Genomic DNA, 19430 nt, shown 5'->3' with positions numbered 1-19430 from the left:
ACATCTCCATCACCCTCGGAAGAGACCCTGCATCTGTTAGCAGTCACCCCCAATTCTCTCCTTCCTGTAGCCTCTGGCAACAACTAATATATTTTCTGTCTCTATGGATTTGCCTCTTTTGGACATTCCATAAAAATGGAATCATGAAATATGTGGCCTTTTGTTATATGTGGCTTCTTTCACTTAGCATCATGTTTTCAAGGTTCATCCATGTTGTAGCATGTATCAGAACTTGTTTCTTTTTATAACTGAATACTATTCCATTGTATGGATGTGTACCACTTTTGTTTATCCATTCATCAGTGATGAACAGGAACAATGATTTTTAAGTATTAAAACTGTAAGTTCAACATTAATGTATCTATAATTATAATTGGTAATGTCAAGGTTATACATGGTGTGAAGAGAATACTGTACAGAAACGATATGTAAATTATTTGTCAGCATATCATGCAAGTGTAATTATTTTCTAAGGCCCTTCTAGCTCTGGTTTTATGAATTATGTGAATGTAGTATCTTCATCAATAAAGTGTAATGCGTTAAGCATTAGATTAAAATTTGAAAAAAAGAAAAAAAGAGCACACAGAACTGTCTTAACTATTCCACTGCACTGACTCCCTAAGGCTAGTTTTGAGGATACTTTTGGCATCGTTAAGTTTGATTCCATAAACTCCCTGATCTGTAGGGAAATAGGGTACCCCTCCCCCCATTTCAGGGCTAATCCTAGGCAGTTTTCAGATCTAGAATTCCTAGACCACTGATCCTTTCCATGGGTCAAAGGAGTAACATCAGTGAAGTGCTGGCGTACTAGGGAGTCCTTTCTTTGGGAAGATGCTGAGGGTGCAACCCAATCTTAGATCCCAGAGGCTCGCCAAGGGGCAGAGGAGAGAAGCCCCGACCCGCAGACCTACCTGCGCTGGTCGCGGAGCTGCAGCGCCTCCTGCCGGTGCTGTTCCACCTCGGCCTGCAGCCGCCGCACTGCTTCCTTGAGCTGCGAGTTCTCCTCCCAGAGGCCGCATCCCTCGCTCGGCTCCTGCTCGGCGGCGCCCTTGCCCGTCGGGGAGCCCGCCTGGCCCGGACCGGCCCCCTCCTAGGGAGAAAGCAGCCAGAAGAGACGTTTGCAGGAGGCACAATGGCAGACAAGGGCCAGAGATGTGCCGCGGCAAAGACCCAGCCTGGAACCCAAATCGGGCTCCTGATTCAGGAGCTCACGTCTAGTCTCTTAAAGTTTCCTGCTTTGAGAGTTGGCCAAATGCGGCCCTCAAAAAGTTTAATAATGCTGGTGAGCCAAGAATGTGGCTTAAATGAAAACAAGCCCAACACTGCACATGTGTGGGGTGGCGGGGCGGGGAAGGGGGGTAGGATGTCTCTGAGTCTCTTCTTGTTAGGACACTAATTCACTAATTACCCCCCAAAGATCTCATTCCCAAATTCCATCTTATTGGCGGTTAGGGCTTCAACATGTGAATTTGGGGCGAAACCACACAGGGCAGAGGAAGGGGAGAGTGAATATTTGCTGAACAATAACAATGTCACATCACCTCACAGGATTCTGATACAGCGGGTCTGGGTACATCCCAGCCCTGTGTCTCTTGAAAAAGCCTCCCAGGTGACTCTAAGGCCACCACAGGTGTAATCCACTGCCCCACTTGCCCTTGCCCGCCCCTTTACCTAGGGTGCCTTCCACACCCAACCATTCCTGCCTTGGTGATGCCTTCTCGACCCCTCAGGGGAGAGGCGACAAGCTATCTCTTCTCTGAGAGCTAGATCCTCTCCGTGGAGAGGTTATAATGAAGTGCACTGATTTGTTGAAATGCTGGTTTCCTCCACCAGACCAGCAGCTGTTCCGGGAAGGAGCCATCTCCTCTTCATCTTCCCAATCCTATAGCACCTAGCACAGTGGCTGGGATTCAGCAGGTGCCAAATGAATGCTTGCTGCGAAATGATGCTTGAATGTCAATGGTTCAGACAGAAATACAAAGACTGATATCCACCATTAAATGGGGTCAGGGTTCATCCCCGATTAGTGAATGTAGCAGTTTTCAAGTCCATGCAAACGGGCCTGAAGGTTTGTGCATCTGTTCCTTCCAAAGACTGAACAGCATTGCACAGGGAGCATGTGCGGCCCAGGCCCTGTACCTCTTGCTTCCAGCCCTGGGGTTTGCATAGTGTGGGATGCCCATGGGTACCACCCGGCACTCACACCTGCATGACCTGAAGAGCCTGGTTAAAGTCCTGTGGGGCCACCCTTGACTAGTGAGAGGGAGAAGCTGCTGGATAAGTGCATCCCCCTCTGTACTTGGCTACGACAGATTTGAGAATTATTTCATGGGGCTCCTCAGAAGATCCCAGTGGATGCAACATCACTTACCTGCAGTGGTGGCCACGCTGGGAATGCATCCTGACGTTGCACCCCCCTTTCACTCCTGCTGCCTGGGGCTGTTCCTTCTTGTAGATATACTTCTTCTCTGTGTGGGACATCACCCAGGGCCTTGCTGTTCCTCCCGGAGGGTTCAGGGCTTCCCTCCAGTGAGGTGTAGGTAGGATTGGATGTGGATGACCAGGTACCGTCTCATCAACCCAGCCCGGGTCTCTATCCATAGCCCTCAGGCAAGCCTGTCATTCATTGCAGAGGGCCCGATATTGGGCCCTCCAGCCACCAGCTGTCACCATCCCACACTTCCCCTATCTCCTTCCACAGGTCCAGGTGGCCCCCACCAGCCTAGAACATTTAATGGATCATATTCTGTTTTCCCTCTGCTAGACTTTACCAACTGAGCTGAACTCATCGTGATACATCATTTGTTAATAATTCTCATTAAACACAGAAATTGTCTTCAGGTTCTCAGTACCAGCAAAATCTGGAATGAACCATCCCCATGTTCCTGCGATCTTCAGCAGGGCTGGGACACCAACCAATCGTGGCCGTCTGCACACCCTGGTGGAGACTCTACTGTGTGCAGAACTGTGTGCTGAGCACTGGGGGTGGGGCTGGGGGATGAGATGAAGCAGACATGGCTTGTTCTCAAAGGATGCCTAGTCCAGGTGAGGAAACAAGGGCATCCATGAAGTGATGGTTCTCCAACAGGACAGGCAGTAGAGGTGGGTGCCAGCTGAGCTATACCAACAGGAAGTGCTCCAGGAGCTCAGAGGGTAGAGAGCTCACGGGTGTGGAGGGGAGGCCCGTAGCACGGCGGGATTGACTGGGCACTGAAGAGGGAGGAAGGGGTCCCAGGCAGGGGCCAGGGCATATGCAAAGGCAGTGAGGCAGGATGCAGAGCCTGCATTTAGAGCAGAGAGGGATATGCAGCCAGTGGGTAAAGACTTCAATGCCAGACTGACCACTGGGAGCTTATTCTCACAGCAGTAGGGAGCCACTGAAGGCTTTACACAGATGCACTTTAGATGAATACCTGAAGCTGTATGTGGTGGGCTGGGGAGAGATGCCTGGGTTGTTAGGAGGTCCCTGTGCTACCCAGCAAGGTAGGAATTGTGGAGGGCAAGGAGGGGGATGATGGGCCGAGTCTGACCAGAAAGTTCAAGGAGAGTCAGCACTGACCTCTGGTGACAAGCTCACCTGTCCTCACAGGAACAGGGAGGTCTAGACAGGGAGTCTGTCTGGGGAGGTGTTCTGAGAAACTCTCTGCAGGTCTACAGGACAGACCCTGTCTGGCACCAACACCCTGAGATCCCACCGCATCTGCCTTTAAAATAACACGCTGCACTTAAAGCTTGTTTTTGCTTTCCAAAGATGGGAGCCTGCAGGCTCATCAAGTGTTCCCCAGGCCTGTGGAAAGAGAGGTTCTTCCCCACTTCAGACAGGGGGTGACCGAGCACCCAGTGCCTCTCCCTGACACTGCTCCAAGAAGGGTGTGGCATGGGCAGGGCAGGGCAGGGGTGCTGACCTCTGCAGTGCTGGCACGGTCCTCGCTGTTCCCTGGACACTGGCTGATGGCCTGTCGCCTGCCCACACTGCCCGGGGCCCTCAGCTCAGCCTGCAGCGCTTCCAAGTCCTTCTGGTGCTCAGAGCAGGCAGCCCGCTGCTCCGCCAGCTCCTGCCTCAGGGCCTCTGCAAAAGGAAGAGCAGTGGAAGGTCAGGAGCACGGTGAGACCAAAGTGTCTTCTGCAGGGACCACAGTCTCTGGGGTGGGCTGGAGTGGGGAGCTGCTGCAGGCACTGGTTCGAGTTCCCCAAACTTACTGATGTATTTCAAGAGAACAGTAACCACAATACCATGTATACAGCACTAAATGTGCGAAACCCTTGAAAACCAGTTAAGCCCTACTACCATCCTATCCACTATTATCCCTCCCATTTTACGAGAGAACAGAGCCTCAGAGAAGCTGAGCAAGTAGCCCAGAGCCACTCTGCTAATAAGCGGTAGAGTCAGGATTCAACACTTCCCATGGTTCTTCTTCCCTTGGGGCCACCTGCTTCGCCATTGCTGGTTAGTTAGGACGGGTGGTGGGTTAGGGTAGGACAGACTGGGTCCAGAGCTGAACCCCGAGGCAACACCTGGCCTCAGCACCAAGTCAGAAAACTGAGAAGAACAGGGAATTAGCAAATGACCCAGTGGCCTCTTCTAGGGGTGCGGGTCTCAAATCGGAAATGTTGACATTTGTGCCAATACTTAAGGAGACAAAACATTCACAGGTCCTACTTCTCATGGATATAAGGTCCCAGCTGGATTGTGAAGGCGGGAGATGGCATATCATCCCAACAGGATCATGATTAAAATCAGAATCATTCAGGAGAAATGTACACACCCTCCTTAACTCAGGGACCAGTGCAGCCAGAAACTCGAATTTCTCCTCTGAGGATGGTAGGTGATTTCTGATAGTGTAACGCTTACCAGCATGATCAAAAGGCAAAGAAAACAATCATTTCAAAAAGAAAATTTTCTGATGGAGTAGACACTATTCAGTGAGCTATTAATAAATTTACTTATTTATTTATTTATTGGCTGCGTTGGGTCTTCGTTGCTGTGCGCGGGCTTTCTCTAGTTGCGGCGAGTGGGGGCTACCCTTTGTTGCCACGTGCGGGCTTCTCATTGCGGTGGCTTCTCATTGCAGAGCATGGGCTCTAGGCGCGCAGGCTGCAGTAGTTGTGGCTCACGGGCCCTAGAGCACAGGCTCAGTAGCTGTGGTGCATGGGCTTAGTTGCTCCGCAGCATGTGGGATCTTCCCGGACCAGGGCTCAAACCCGTGTCCCCTGCACTGGCAGGTGGTTTCTTAACCACTGCGCCACCATGGAAGTCCAAGCTATTAATTTTTAAAGAGAAGATGATTTTCAAGTGCTAGTAAACTTGATACTTTATTTTCTATTATGGACTCCTGAGACCATATTTTAGTTATTGCAAATTACTTTTGAAACATTGTTCCAATAATCCTAGAGGCCATAAGATACCCAGTACAGGCCGTAGTACAAAGCAAGTGCTCAACATATATTTGTAAAACAAATAAATGATGTTTAGTGTGAAAATTAATGATATTGTGAAAGCGTATCAGTTGTAAAAGATTTCCCATAAGCTTACTAAGGTTCTCTGAAAAGGACAGTATTTAAACACATATAAAAGTTTAATGTATTCTGATGCTATTATGTTGAAAACTTTACTTGATCATCTTCCTTCTCCTCTAGGATTTTATTATAGTGATCTCTATAGTTTAAACACAACCCAATTTCTGAAATCCTTTATCACAAAAACATGTGCAATAAAACCCTTTAGCAAAGCAGGAACTACAGACAGTTCATTCATTACCTGCCCCTCTTCTCTCATACTATCCCACCATCCATCCATCCATCCATCCACTCATCCATCCATCTATCCACCCATCCACCCAACCACCTGCCCATCCACCTATTCATCCAGCATGTCTGGGTCCCCACCCCAGTATGTCAGGTAATCTGGTGGACACTCAAACCCTTTGCCCCTCACACACTGACCTATACTGCAGGTCAGGTGTGTCTCTCCAGATGTTGGAATAGGAGTAACCAGGAATTTCTAATATCACCTGTGGTGGTCCGTGCTCCCACCCACCCAAGGCCACCCACAAAGCCTACAATTTGCTATCATCATTACAGAGTCCACAAAGCCCCTTCTTCCTGGGACTTGTGCTGAGCATCCCCGTCTGTCCCCAGGGTCCCTCCTGAATCTTTCATCCAGGTAAGGACCAGGCTGCTGTGGGCTCAGAGGGGCCAGGGAAGGGGCAGCAGGGATGGCTGCTGTGGGGTGTTGAAATCACCAGGGGTGTCCAGCCTGATCTCAATCTGGGGAGTCTCGTTTCTGAGACAGGTGGTACAACCCAGGTTTTATCTTGTATAATGCGTCTCTTTTAGATGCTGCTAACTTTAGCATTTCCCACGCAGTTGCCTCATTCCAGGGTAGCTGCTAACTAGGAAATCTGTGGGACTCTCCCTCTCTCTCTTCTTCCAGAAATGTGCAGAGCTGACGTGCTGACATGCAGTGAACAGGACATACTGTATAATGAAAACTCAGTCAAGCAGCAGGTAGAACTTATTCACTTATGGAGGTAAAGAAAATGCTCTTCCCAGAATTCTCTTAAGGAGAGCCCTGTCTGGGATTGAAGAAATATTTTAAAAGGTCAATATGGTCTTGAATGCTAGGCATGAAATAAGGAGGGCATTGGTCTTGCTCTGAAGAGTGAAAAAGAAGATGAGAGTACAAGAGAAAATGAGGGAGAGAGATGATCTACAAAAATGGAGAAAGGCCCTTAGAGTCAGCCATGCAAAGTTGGAATATTCAACAATAATGACAGTGCACATTTACATAGCATTTATCATGTATCAGGCTCTATTCTTCCCATGTATATACTCACATAATTCTAATAACAGCCCATTGAGGTGGATACTATTATTATTCCCATTTTACAGATGAGCAACTGCGTCACAGAGCAGTTAAGCAACTCGCCTAAGGTCACAGAGCTAGTGAGCACTGGAGTCAGACTTCAAGCCCAGGCAATTTAGCTTTGGAGATCTTTACTGCCTCTGGAAACTTCCAGAATGCTTTGTGTGACAGGTTTTTGCTGTGGAAACTGGTCAGTTTCATGCTGGGGATAACGCGGGGACAGGGAACAGCCAGGAGCCTGGGGGCCTAAGTCCCCAAATTTGCAGAAATCTTCAGAAATGAGCGTTTGAGGTTATCTCATGAAACTCTCACGAAGGCTCAGAGATCTGGCTTATGTTCAGTAATGACGATAATATTATCTGCACTCACTGGGCTCATGCTATATGCTAAGTATTTTATATTTAATATCTCATCAAATCCATACAATGCTTCTATGATGGAAGGACAGGTGTAACTCCACTTTATAGAAAAGGAAAATGAGGCTGAGGGCAACCTGTCCCACATCTCACATCTTGTTGGCGTCAGAGCCAGGAGAGTCACCCTGGCCCTTACCCCTGGGCCCCCTGCTGCCCCTGGTTTCTGCGTGTGAACCCTGCTGGGTGCACAGCTGGCTGTATACCTAGCAACAGCGCCTGCTGAGCCTGCATCCTCTCCAGCTCTCCCTGGAGCTCTTGCTGGGCCTTCTCCTCCAAGGCCTGTAGCTCTAGCCGGTGCGCCTGGTGCTGGATCTGGAGGCTGTGGCTGGATTCCTTCTTCAAGTGCTCCTCTGTGGCCTGTGGGCAAAAGTGGGAGGAAGGAGGCATGGAAGCGGGCACAGAGGGGAGACCTGTCCCTTTTGCCTAGATCCTTCTCTGTGCTGGGGCCCCCGCCCTGAGCACTCACCACTCCCTGATGGAGGGCTTATCAGGCTACAGCGAATGCTCCCCTGCCCATCTGGAATGACAGCGATGGCCTGGCCATAGCAGCCATTTTGTGCTGTGTGAACCTAACCCCTGTTCACAGCTGACTGGACCAAAGTGGACACCTGTTCCAAGCTGGGCCAATCGTTGGGAATTTGGTGTTAGGAGGAAGAGAGCAGGAAAGAGACAGACAGACACACTGGCTATAGGAAAAGCAAGAAAACACGTTCTCCCCTATAGGGCCCTTAGAAGGGACACAGTCCTGCCAACACCTTGATTTTAGGATTTCTGACTTCTGGCTTCCAGAACGGTCAGATAATAAATTTGTGCTGTGTTCAGCCACCAAGTTTGTGGTAATTTTGCTACAGCAGCAGTAAGAAACTAATAGTTTCTCCTTTTTTTTGCAACAGAGAGTTCCAGTATCACATACCACTTTTCAGGTGAGGAAACTGAGGCTGGGAGGGATGAATTAGCTTTCCCAAGGTCACACAGAAAAGATGCAGGATTAGGAGGAAAGAAGCTCAGAAAGGTGAAGTGCCATGACTGAAGACAGGTAATGGCGGGGGCAGGAGTGTGACCCATGGGCGGCGGTGTCCAGGGCCCAAGCCCTACCCGCTCCCTCATGCAGCCCCTGGGAACAATGAGAAATAGGACTGCAGCAAATGCATGAGGCTCCCATTAGGGGTGAGCAGACAAGGCAGCTACCTGAAGACCACAGCGTCTTTGCTTTGCTGCTCCCCAGCAAATGGGGAAAAACGGTCTTATTCCTCTCGTGGGAAACTCAGTCATCCCCTGGTGAGTTTATTTAATAAGACAGAAAAGTCTCGCACTTTTCAAACTCTCTGATACTCTCCTCCTCTTGCACTTGCTGCAAGGTTCAGAGAACTCCAACTGGTGACCTTTTTATCCCTCGGGGAATGTGAATGGAGAGATTGAAGCAAAGGTTTGTAAACGATGGAGACAAACTCTCTCACTCTGACCCGGCATCTTCAGGTCAGCCCTGCCTGCCTTCTGGCTCAGAAGCCCTTGGCAGTGAAGACCATGCAGGGTTTAGCCGCCAGATTTTATATCAAGTCAGACACTCATCCCTGGCAAATTGCTCTAGCCTCTTGTTTGCCTTGCTCTTGTTGTGGCTGGTTTGGGGCCTCCTAAGCGGCCTGACTTCACCCCCAACTCTCCATGTTCCATCCTATATAAAGTCTCCGTCCCCTGTGCTCCCAAAATACCATGCGCGGCCATCTCATGGCTCCAATTTACTGAATTACAGCAACCTGTTTGAGTGGCTGCCTTTCCCCTTAGAGGTGAGCTCCATAAAGGCAGACTGTGTTAATCATCTTCGCATTTCCTGAGCTCAGCACGATGGTAGCTCAAGGTAAATGCTCAATAAATACCTGCAGAATCAATGAGTAAGAAGAGTGGATCTTCTTAAAATTAAGCTCTTCTATGGACTGAATGTTTGTGTCCCCCCACCCCCAAAATTCATAGGTTGAAACCTATTCCCCAATGTGATGGAATTAGGAGGTGGAGCCTCTGGGAGGTGCTTAGGTCGTGACGGTGGAGCCCTCATGAATGGGATTAGTGCCCTTATACAAGAGAGCTCAGAGAGAGCTCCCTTCCTCTTCTGCCATGTAAGGTTATAGTGAGAAGATGGCCATCTATGAGCCAGGACGCAGGCTCTCAACACACCCCAAATCTGTCTGATCTGAGACTTGGACTTCCAGCCTCCAGAACTGTGGGAAATAAATTTCTGTTGTTTATAAGCCACTCAGCCTATGTTATTCTGCTAGAGCAGCCTGAACAGAATAAGACAAGCTCTTATTCAGTCATGTACTGTTCTAAGCACTTTATGTGGATTATCTCTTTTGACGCTCTCAGTGGTCCTGTATGGTACATACTATTAGCCATCATTTTATGAATGAGGAACCTGAGGCACAAGGAAGCCTAAGCTCCCTTTCCTCTTAAGTGGCAGACCCAGGATTTGAACCCAGGCATCCCACTCTTCATCACTATCTTGTGTTAGGAATGACCAGATGTCTGCCATCTCCAACGAGAACTGCAACCTGTCTCTTTTGTCTCATTCTGGAACCATCCCATGCAGACTGGAGCCAGCAATAAAGACCCCGTGAATCTGGTTCCAGGGTGACCAGGGACTGGGGCTTAGAACCGCAGGGTCCCCCCAGTGGGCAGAGCACCCTCCCCCTCTCCCACCACCAGATCCTCCTTCCTCCGATCAGTTGGAGGCCCTGGGACACCTCCCTTGCAGGTGGGCCAGCCCTCTGTGCTTGCTCTGCCTCCTGCAGGGGATTGAGGCCTAAAGCCTGGAGGGGTAAAGCTCAGGCCAACCCAAAGGCCAGCGTGACCCAGCAGCGAGTAACCTGGGAATCTCGGCAGCCTGAGCCCTTATAGATTGCAAGCCAACCTGGAAAAAGATTTAAGAGAATAAAGGAAGAAAAGGAACTCACAAATTTTATAAATTTATTTATTTATTTTTCACTGCATTGGGTCTCCGTTGCTGTGTGTGGGCTTTCTCTAGTTGCGGCGAGTGGGGGTTACTCTTTATTGCCGTGCGCGGACTTCTCATTGCGGAGGCTTCTCTTGTTGAGGAGCACGGGCTCTAGGCACGCGGGCTTCAGTAGTTGTGGCTCACAGGCTCAGAAGTTGTGGCTCGCGGGCTCTAGAGCACAGGCTCAGTAGTTGTGGCGGATGGGCTTAGTTGCTCCGCAGCATGTAGGAACTTCTTGGACCAGGGCTTGAACCCATGTCCCCTGCATTGGCAGGCAGATTAACCACTGCGCCTCCAGGGAAGTCCCAGAACTCACAAATTTTGAACACCTACTAAGTGCCAAGCAGTCCACATTGCATGATCTCATTTCTTTTTTCTTTTCTTTTTTAAAAAAGCCTATTTTATAATTTTATTGGGGCAATACGTGCACATAGTATAAAGAGCCAAATAATATTTTCAAAAAAGGAAAAACAGCACCTCCTAGCCTTCTTTCTTCCTCCTTCTGCATCCTGCCCACTGGAGGCAGCCACTGGCAACTCTTTTAGTTCTTTCTTCTGATATTTACCACCATTAACAAGATAGTACCTTCCTTCTGCTCTATCTTGATTATTTTAGAAATTATGAATTGTCTTCCCATTATGGTGGATAAGGATTTTGGTCTCATACATTCTTCCCCTTCCATTCCTTAGATACAGTTATCTTGCTTTTTTAAATACAGTAAAATATATTCAGTATTTATCCTTCTTGTGAGTAAATACCATTTACTGCTGAGCTAAATGAACTATAATTATTAAAATCTACCTTATACAAAGTTTTGTTTTTCCTTGCATTAATAACTACTGCATTTTTAATTTGCTTAGTTTTCTTTGGAGATTTGGCTAAGTCTTCCTACAACCTCTAAAAGCTTTGTAAAATACTTTCACAACAATCTTTCACATGGCCAAATCGGTCAGAGAAACCATCAGGTCTATTTTTCCTCGGAGGCATCTCTTCTAGAGCCCTCAGTCATCATGCTCCAGTCTAGACTGAGCTGTTCCCTCAGCCAGTGGCATAGCTGGGCTCCTAAAACCTTCCTTCTCCTGTGTTGGATTCTCTGTGGCCTGGATCCCTTTTATTTCCTCTTTCTTGACTTGCTCCCTTGTTTTGGTGGGATATTCTTCAAGGAACTTCCTAAGGAAAAGTGTATGGAAGATGTATAGGTCCAACAGGAGACAGAAACCACACAGTAATTTAAACAAGGGAAACTGAATCTAAAGAACTATTAAGCTCTGATAGGAGAGTAACTATAAAGATGCAAAGAGATCTCTGAAGGGTATCCTGAGGCTGAGGGAGAGCATTCAAGAAAGGGAAAGCTTGGAAGGGGGAGCCCTTCCCCAGCCTGGGATCCAGACCTTGTTGGAGAAGGTGTGGTGGCAGCTCACTGATGGAGGTCACCAGGTTGCCCAGGCCAGAGTCAAGCAGGAGTAACCCTCCACAGCGCTGGTGAGCCACAGATGGGCAGGTACCCAGAGGGGACGGGGGCACCAATGCAGGCATGAGGGCCAGAGGGAACAGTGTTTGCCTTGGGAGGGTTGCAAGAAACAAACTTCTGGGGTGCAGGCAACAGCAGCCAACAGGCAGGAGCCCAGAAAGAGTCAGGGTGTGCAGGTGTGAGGATGGAGTCTGTGGTGTCCACATCGGGAGACCACAGGATGGTAGTCACTGGGCCTGGACCAGGGCTACGAGATCACCGTGAAGTCACTGGGGGAGTATCACCGATGTCCTCACACACCCAGGGCTCTGTTCAACTGTGCAACAGAAGCCAGAAACAGAGCAAAAATGCAACTGCCAGAACCAGGAAGAGAAGCCTCCTTCTTCCTGCAAGGTGCCTCCAGTGCCTTCTACTGACAAAGCTTGACACTGTGCGCTCTGTAAAGGAGGAGAAATGCTTAAAGAATCCAGATCATTATCGCAAGCAGGCATCAAGAGCTGAGAGGCATAAACTGATAACAGAAGGTAAATTTCCTAATATTTCATTTGTCTGATATATTTTTATTCAATTTTCACTCTTGCTAATGGTTTTAATTGAATTTCTCAAAATTGCTTCATGATCTTCTTGCTTCCCTGTTGCTGTTGAGATGTCTGATGACATTTGGATTCAAGTACTTTGAGTCTGGTATCAATTTTCCTCTTTGGGAGCTTTCAGAATTTCTTCTGTTTCCTCGGTGTTCTGAAGTTTCAAGACAAGCCTGGGTCGGGTCTTTTTCATTTCCTTATAGGAATTTCATTCTGTTATTTCTTTGAAAATCTCCTCCCCTCCATGATCTCTTTCTGGAACTCCTATTTGCTAGATATCAGCCTCCTGGATTGTGTTTCTGCACTTCTGGTTCCTTCTCTCCCATCATCCTTTCCTTTGTCTTTCTACTTTGCTGTCTGGAAGGTTTCTTCATTTTCCATATTTCAACTCATTTACTGATTTTTAAGTTTTCTGCTATCCTGTTTTTTATTTTAAAAGAACTCTTTCTTGCTCTAATTGCCCCCTCCTTTGCAAATAACATGTTGTCCTTGTTTCATGGATGCAAATCTAATCTCTTAACTCTGAGGATATCAATCCTCATTGATTTTTTTTTCTGTTGCCTGCATTAGCCATTTCCTCTGAGTTCATTCTTTTCCTCTTGATAATCTTGGATTCCCACTCTCCCATTAGAGACTTCCTCGAAAGTTTAGTAATCTTCTGCTGTCTCTTCATACTTAAGAGTGGGCACTGGAGGATAATCAGAAGCTCCATCTGTACCTGCGGTGGTGCAGCAGGGGGGCATCTATTGGATGGTGAGTTCCTCTGGGGATCTCGGTTCTAGCTGCTTGTTTTCTGGAGCTGAGCAGAGAAAGCATTGCTGGGGGTGTGACAGAGGTGACTGTAGCCCACCTAATGGTTCAGTACACAGATTTTCACCTAAACTTAGTCTCAGATGCAAGCCTCATCCCAGCCTCTGTGACTGGTACTTCCTAATTCAGAGTCTCTCTGGCTTAGTTTACCCAGGGATCGCTGCCCCCCACCCCAATCTCTTGTCCTTAAATAAGACAGAGGTAATTGGCTGGCTGTGCCGGGTAAGCTGGGAACCTGGGCTTCTAGGTGAGTCACACTCTCCACTTCACTCTTGCCTTCTGTTTCCACTGGTGCCTCCAATTCCTGGCTTCTCTGAGTTCCACTGTCAGCTTGATTCTTGTCCTTCTCTGTCTTCAGGCACTTTGGTTTGAGCCTCTCTGCTCTGCAAGGTCATATACTATGTCTCCATTTGTTTCCTGTCCTCATGTATTGTGGTTCAAGGGTACAGATGTCTCCCAGCTTCATCTGAACAGAATATGCTTCTGCTGTGTGTCTTTATTGTTTTTTTAGAGCATTTCCAATAGGAAAGAATTCAGAAGTCTTTATGTTGCCACCTTAAAACCAGAACTCCGTTTTTTCATTTAATCATCTTGACATCTCAAAGAAGTGGGTCTCAATATCCCCAATTTATAGAAGGGGAAATTAAACTTGAGGCTTTAATTCAGTGAGACCCTTGAGTACCTAGCTACTATGAGCTAGGAGAGGATTCAGTAATGGACAGGTAGAGATGGTTCCTGGCTTCAAGGGGCTTCCAGTTTGGTGAATTTGATCATATAAAGAGGGAATTAGCGTGTGAAGCCAGCCCGCTGTGTGAAGCCCGTGGTGACAGTGTGCTATCTGTAGCAGTAAGAGTAAGCGCCCATTTCCTGAGAGAGCAGGGAGGGAAGGCCTTCTGAGAAAGCAGAAGGTAGAGGTGACAGGTGAAAGGTGCCCAAACCTCCCTGCTGATTACACATCGCTGAGGGCCTGACCACCTCCTCATTGCTTTCCAAGCCATTCGGAAGGTCTTTTTCTGCTGAGCTGGTCTTTCTCAATTCTGGGCTGCCCTCCTCTTTTTAGCTGCCAGCCTGAGCCTGACTCCTTAGCACACATCATGCATAACATTGCCCAAGTCATGAAAGAAAGTTGTTCTTACTATATCAAGATCATGAGCAGATGGGGAAAAGCAGTACCAGAAGCTCAAGGGACCTGAGTCTGAATCCTTGCTTTGCCACTTACTAGCTGTGTGACCCTGAGCAAGTTACTGAACCTCTCTGAGCCTCTTTCCTCATCCAGAAAAAGAGAATATGATAATAATGACCTCATAAAATGATTGTGGGGACTGGAGATAATGTACATAAGGCACCTCATAAATCGCCGAGCAGGTGCTTGCACAGCAAGTGCTCGGTAGTAGTCAGTGGACACCATCGTTAGCACCCTTACCTTGACTTCCTGATTTTTGGCCTTCTCAAGCATGCGGAGCGCTCGCTGGTGGGCGGCCTCGAGCTGAGCTTTCGCCACCTGATTCTGCTGGACAGTCTCCTGGAGCTCGCGGTCGGAGAGCTGCTTGAGCGCCCGCAGGTCCTCCCTGTAGTTGCTGGTGCACTGCTCCAGAGCCTGCTGCATCTGCGAGACCTGCCCGCCAGAGCATCCGACCTCAGGCTGTGCCCCTCACCCCGCCTGGGATTTTCTTTAAACATAAAAGCTTTCTGAACATCTCCACAGTCCAGCTGAGCCTCCTCTACCCAAGGGAACTCTGAGGTGGGTAGAAGCTGCAAGCGTAAAGAATCCGGGGACAGCCAGCCCTCCTGGGGGCTCCTCAGCTAGAGCCATGGATGCCAGGGAACAGGGAAGAAGGGCTGGAACGTATGCCACCCAAGAGAAATCAAGAGACCAGAAAACCCTCCAAAGGTCTACACAGCAGCCTCCCTTGCGTACCCCACCCCGCCGTGCCCAAATCTCGCTTTCTTACAGAAGCTTTCCCTGACAACCCTATTTGGCATTATACGCACCCTCTCATCACCAGACAGCCTCCCAATCTCCTTCATCCTGCTCTGCTTTTTCTTTTTCCTGAAGCCCGTAACATGTTCTAATATACTATGTGCTTTGCTTATTTCCTATGCCTAGTATTTTTTGTCTGTATCCACCTCCTCTGCTAAAATACAAGCCCTGTAATGCAGGACTTTTGTCTGGTTTGTTCACTGACGATATCCAAGCACCTAGAAGAGTTCCTGGCTCCTAGCAGGCGCTCATGAGCCATAGCAGGTGTTGAATGAATAAATAAACAGAACCCAGAATCCCACCTCGCCCTGGACCTGGAATACCCTCCCCAGCTTGAACAAGAATCAGGCTCTGCATGCATTTCCAAGGTTGTCTGCAAGACTAAGCAAGAGGTAGGGTCTCACTCAGCATGAGGGTGCATCCCCACCACGGCTGTCCTACCTGGGCTTGCAATCTGGCCTTCTGGCTCTGCCACTCATCCTGCAGTCGCTGGATTTCCGGCGCCTTCTCCTTCGGCAAAGAGCCCAGCGGAGGCTGCAGGTCACTTCCCTCCTTGAGGGGCACTTCGATCCTTTGAAGATATAGAGGCCAAAGTCACAAGAGATCCCAGGCTGGAAATGACTATCACCCTGATAGCATCTCAACCACTCGGGCTGGGAGGAGGGAGCTCCGATGGCGGCTAGTGGAATGAGAGACATCTCACTTGGACTTTAAAAAGCCACTTGACTACAAATTCTCAGTGCTATTGCACTTGGGAAACTGTCAAGATTCAGCTGGAATCATCCGGCATCTGTTTTAGTGGGTGCTTAATAAATGATGATTAATTGTCAGAATGACTGAGAGCTTAGAATTACTTATATGGGGTCCCTGGGGGCTTCAAAAGAAGAGGTCTTTGTGGTCTAATTTCACAGCTTTTCCTGCATATGGAAAAAAATAACAAAACAATGATGCTTTACTTAAATACAGTACTTTACACTTTTCAAAGCACACTCAAAACTTTTACTGGCTGTCCCCAGCTATAGGTAGGAGGATTATAAATAGGCCTTTTTGTGTGTGTAGCAAGAATAAGAAAACGCTGGTTTAAAGCTCCAGTAGTTTCTGCATTCTAGAAGAGATGCTGACAAATATTTTTGGAGGAGACTTTCCTGTACTCAGTTCTGTGCTTTTAAACCAGCTGAGAAATTCAAATGTGATTGGTTGAGATTGTAAAGTTAAGTATTTATCCTGTTTAACAGTGCAAAAGGATGCCACACAGTGGGCATCTCTGCCAAGATTGCTGGGACTCAATGACATTTTGCTTCCTCTGGCAAAGACATCAGGCCAGAGGACCAGAGGTTAGGGAGTTAGGGCCCTGGACTGTGAAGAAAGGCCATGATAAGAAGGACTCTGGCTTGGCAGAGGTGAAAAGGCCCAGCAACATGGACAGAGGGGACCCTTGAAAGGTAGGGCAGGATGCTAAGGGTAGCATAGCAAAGTGGTTAAGAGGATGGACACTAGAGCCAGATTGCCCAGGTTCAAATTCCAGCTCTACTACACTGGTTATGTGACCTTGGCTGAGCTCTTCAAATTGTCTGGGTTTCCTCTTCCATAACATGGGGTTAATAATAGTACCTTTCACACAGATTGTTATAAAGCTTAATAGAGTAAATATCTTAAAAAATGCTTAACACTATGTCTGGCACATAGTTAATAATCACATAAAAAATTAATCCAACATTTAATAAAGTGAGAAGTTTTCTTTCTCTGCATCCTAATTCTCTTAGGTTATCCTCAAACTTTTGGAAGCTATGCTAAACATAACCATATTTAAGGAACAAAAAAGGGGAAATACCTTGGTCTGAGCTCTGGATAGGAGAAGCCAGAGGTGACAGACAGTGAAGCAGTCTAGAGCAAGAATGATAAGTGACACTACCAGGCTGGATGTGTGGAACAGGTAAACCTTCCCTGGGGAGGGGACCAGACTTTCTCCCAGGGCTCAGTTCTTATCTTTAAAAATGTTTTATTGAGGTAAAGTTTACAGTATTGAAATTATGTGTACAATTCAATGAGTTTTGACAAATACACACAACCATAAAAGCAACACCCCAATCAAAATATAGAACATTTTCATTACCCAAAAACTTCCCTGCACCCTGTTCCGGTCAATCCACCATCCACAGGCAGCCAACGCTTTGATTTCCATCACCATAGATTAGTTTTGCCTCATCTTAAGCATCATACAAACAGAATCACGTGGTACTACATAATGTCTCTGGAATTCAACCACATTGTTGCAAATGTCAGTAGTTCACACTTTTGGCTGCTGAGAGGTATTTCATTACATGAATACACCATGATTTGTGTATCCATTTTCCTACTGATAAACAACATTTCAGCTGTTTTTATTTCTGGATTATTATGAATAAAGCTGTTAGAAATATTCTTGTACAAATATTTTTGTGGATATATGTTCCCATTTCTTTTGCTTAAATACCTAGAATTGGAATTGCTGGTAGGTATATGCTTAATTTTTTAGGAAACTATCAAATGGTTTTCCAAAGTGGTTGTACCATTTTACACTCCCAGGAGCAATGCATGAGAGTTCCAGTCACTCTACATCATTGCCAACATTTTGTGCTGTCAGTCTTTTAATTTTAGCCATTCTGATAGGTGGGAAATGGTATTTCCTTTTGGTTTTCAGTTGCACTTCACTGATGACTAATGATGTTGAGTACATATTCATGTGCTTATGGGCCATTCATATACCTTTTTTATGGAAGTGTCTGTTCAAACATTTTGTCCATTTAAAAAATACGCTTGTCGGGCCTCCCTGGTGGCGCAGTGGTTGAGAGTCCGCCTGCCGATGCAGGGGATACGGGTTCGTGCCCCGGTCTGGGAGGATCCCATATGCCGCGGAGCGGCTGGGCCCGTGAGCCATGGCCGCTGGGCCTGCGCATCCGGAGCCTGTGCTCCGCAACGGGAGAGGCCACAACAGTGAGAGGCCCGCATACCGCAAAAAAAAGGAAAAAAAAAAAAAAAAATACGCTTGTCTTTTTATTGTTGATTTATAGGTCTGTGGCTTGTCTATTCATTTTCTCACTGGCATTTTTTTAATGAGCATACATTTTAATTTTGATGAAGACCAATTTATCAATTGTGATGATTAATATTTTCATGTCCTAAGAAATCATGTCCTACCCCAAATTTTCAAAGATATTTTCCTATGTATTATAGTTTTAACTTTATGTTTAGATCTATGGAACATCTCAAATTAATTTTTATGCATGGGTTGAGATAGAGGTTGAGGTTTATTTCTTCTCATATGTTTATCCAGTTCCAACACCATTCGTTGAAAAACTTTTCCTCTCCCTATTAAATTGCCTCAGCACCTTTAAGAAAAACGAATCTACATCTTTGTGCAGGTCTATTTCCAGAACCTTCATTGTTTTTCATTGATCTATTTGTCTGTCTATATACTGATACCATATAGGCTTTATTACTCTAGCTTCATAATGTCTTAAAATCAGGAAAGCCTGAGTCCTCCAGCTATGTTCTTCAAGATTCTTTTATCTAGGTCCTTTGCTTTTCCATATCAGTATTCAGAACAGCTTATTTATTCCTACAAATAGGGCTATTGGGATTTTATATGGGATTGAACTGAGTCTATAGCTCAATTCAGAGTAAATTAAGATCTTAACAACACTGAATATTTCAATCATGATCATTCTGTCTGTAAATAAAGATACTTTTATTCTTCCTTTCTAATTTGTAGCTCTTTTTCTTGCTTTATAGGACTGGCTAGGACCTTCATGACAATGTTAAGTAGTGAAAGCAGAATTTTTGCCTTGTTTCAAATTTTAGGAGGAATGTGTTCAACATTTCACCATTATGCATGTTTACATAGTTTATCATAGATGATCTTTTTCAGGTTGAAGAAATTCTCTTCTAGTCATGGACTGAAGAGTTTTTATCACGAAAGGATGTTAAATTTTGTCGAATGCTTTTGTACATCTATTGATATGATTCTTTTTTTTAATAATAATTTTTTAAATTTTATTTATTTATTTTTATTTTTGGCTGCCTTGGGTCTTTGTTCCTGCACATGGGCTTTTCTCTAGTTGCGGCGAGCAGGGGCTACTCTTTGTTGCGGTTCGCGGGCTTCTCATTGGGTGGCTTCTCTTGTTGCAGAGCACAGGCTCTAGGCGCGTGGGCTTCAGTAGTTTTGGCACTCGGGCTTAGCAGTTGTGGCTCACGGGCTCCAGAGCAGAGGCTCAGTACTTGTGGCGCACGGACTTAGTTGCTCCGTAGCATGTGGGATCTTCCTGGACCAGGGCTCGA

General features: G+C 46.8%; 1 protein-coding gene across 1 annotated transcript in view; it reads right to left on the bottom strand.

Annotated features, from left to right (window-relative positions):
* FAM184B (family with sequence similarity 184 member B) overlaps nt 1-19430 on the bottom strand; it is a 124057-nt gene that overhangs the window by 19729 nt on the left and 84898 nt on the right. Inside the window, exons 9-13 of the mRNA XM_081244132.1 lie at nt 15555-15684; nt 14556-14747; nt 7485-7638; nt 3906-4069; nt 912-1090 (exon numbers count right to left, since the gene is read on the bottom strand). Of these exons, the coding sequence (XP_081100258.1) occupies nt 912-1090; nt 3906-4069; nt 7485-7638; nt 14556-14747; nt 15555-15684 (819 nt within the window). The remainder of the gene's footprint in view (nt 1-911; nt 1091-3905; nt 4070-7484; nt 7639-14555; nt 14748-15554; nt 15685-19430) is intronic.

The sequence above is a fragment of the Mesoplodon bidens genome (assembly GCF_964165515.1).
Source record: "Mesoplodon bidens genome assembly, chromosome: 1".
Lineage (NCBI taxonomy): Eukaryota > Metazoa > Chordata > Mammalia > Artiodactyla > Ziphiidae > Mesoplodon > Mesoplodon bidens.
This window is presented reverse-complemented; position numbering and strand designations above follow the sequence as displayed.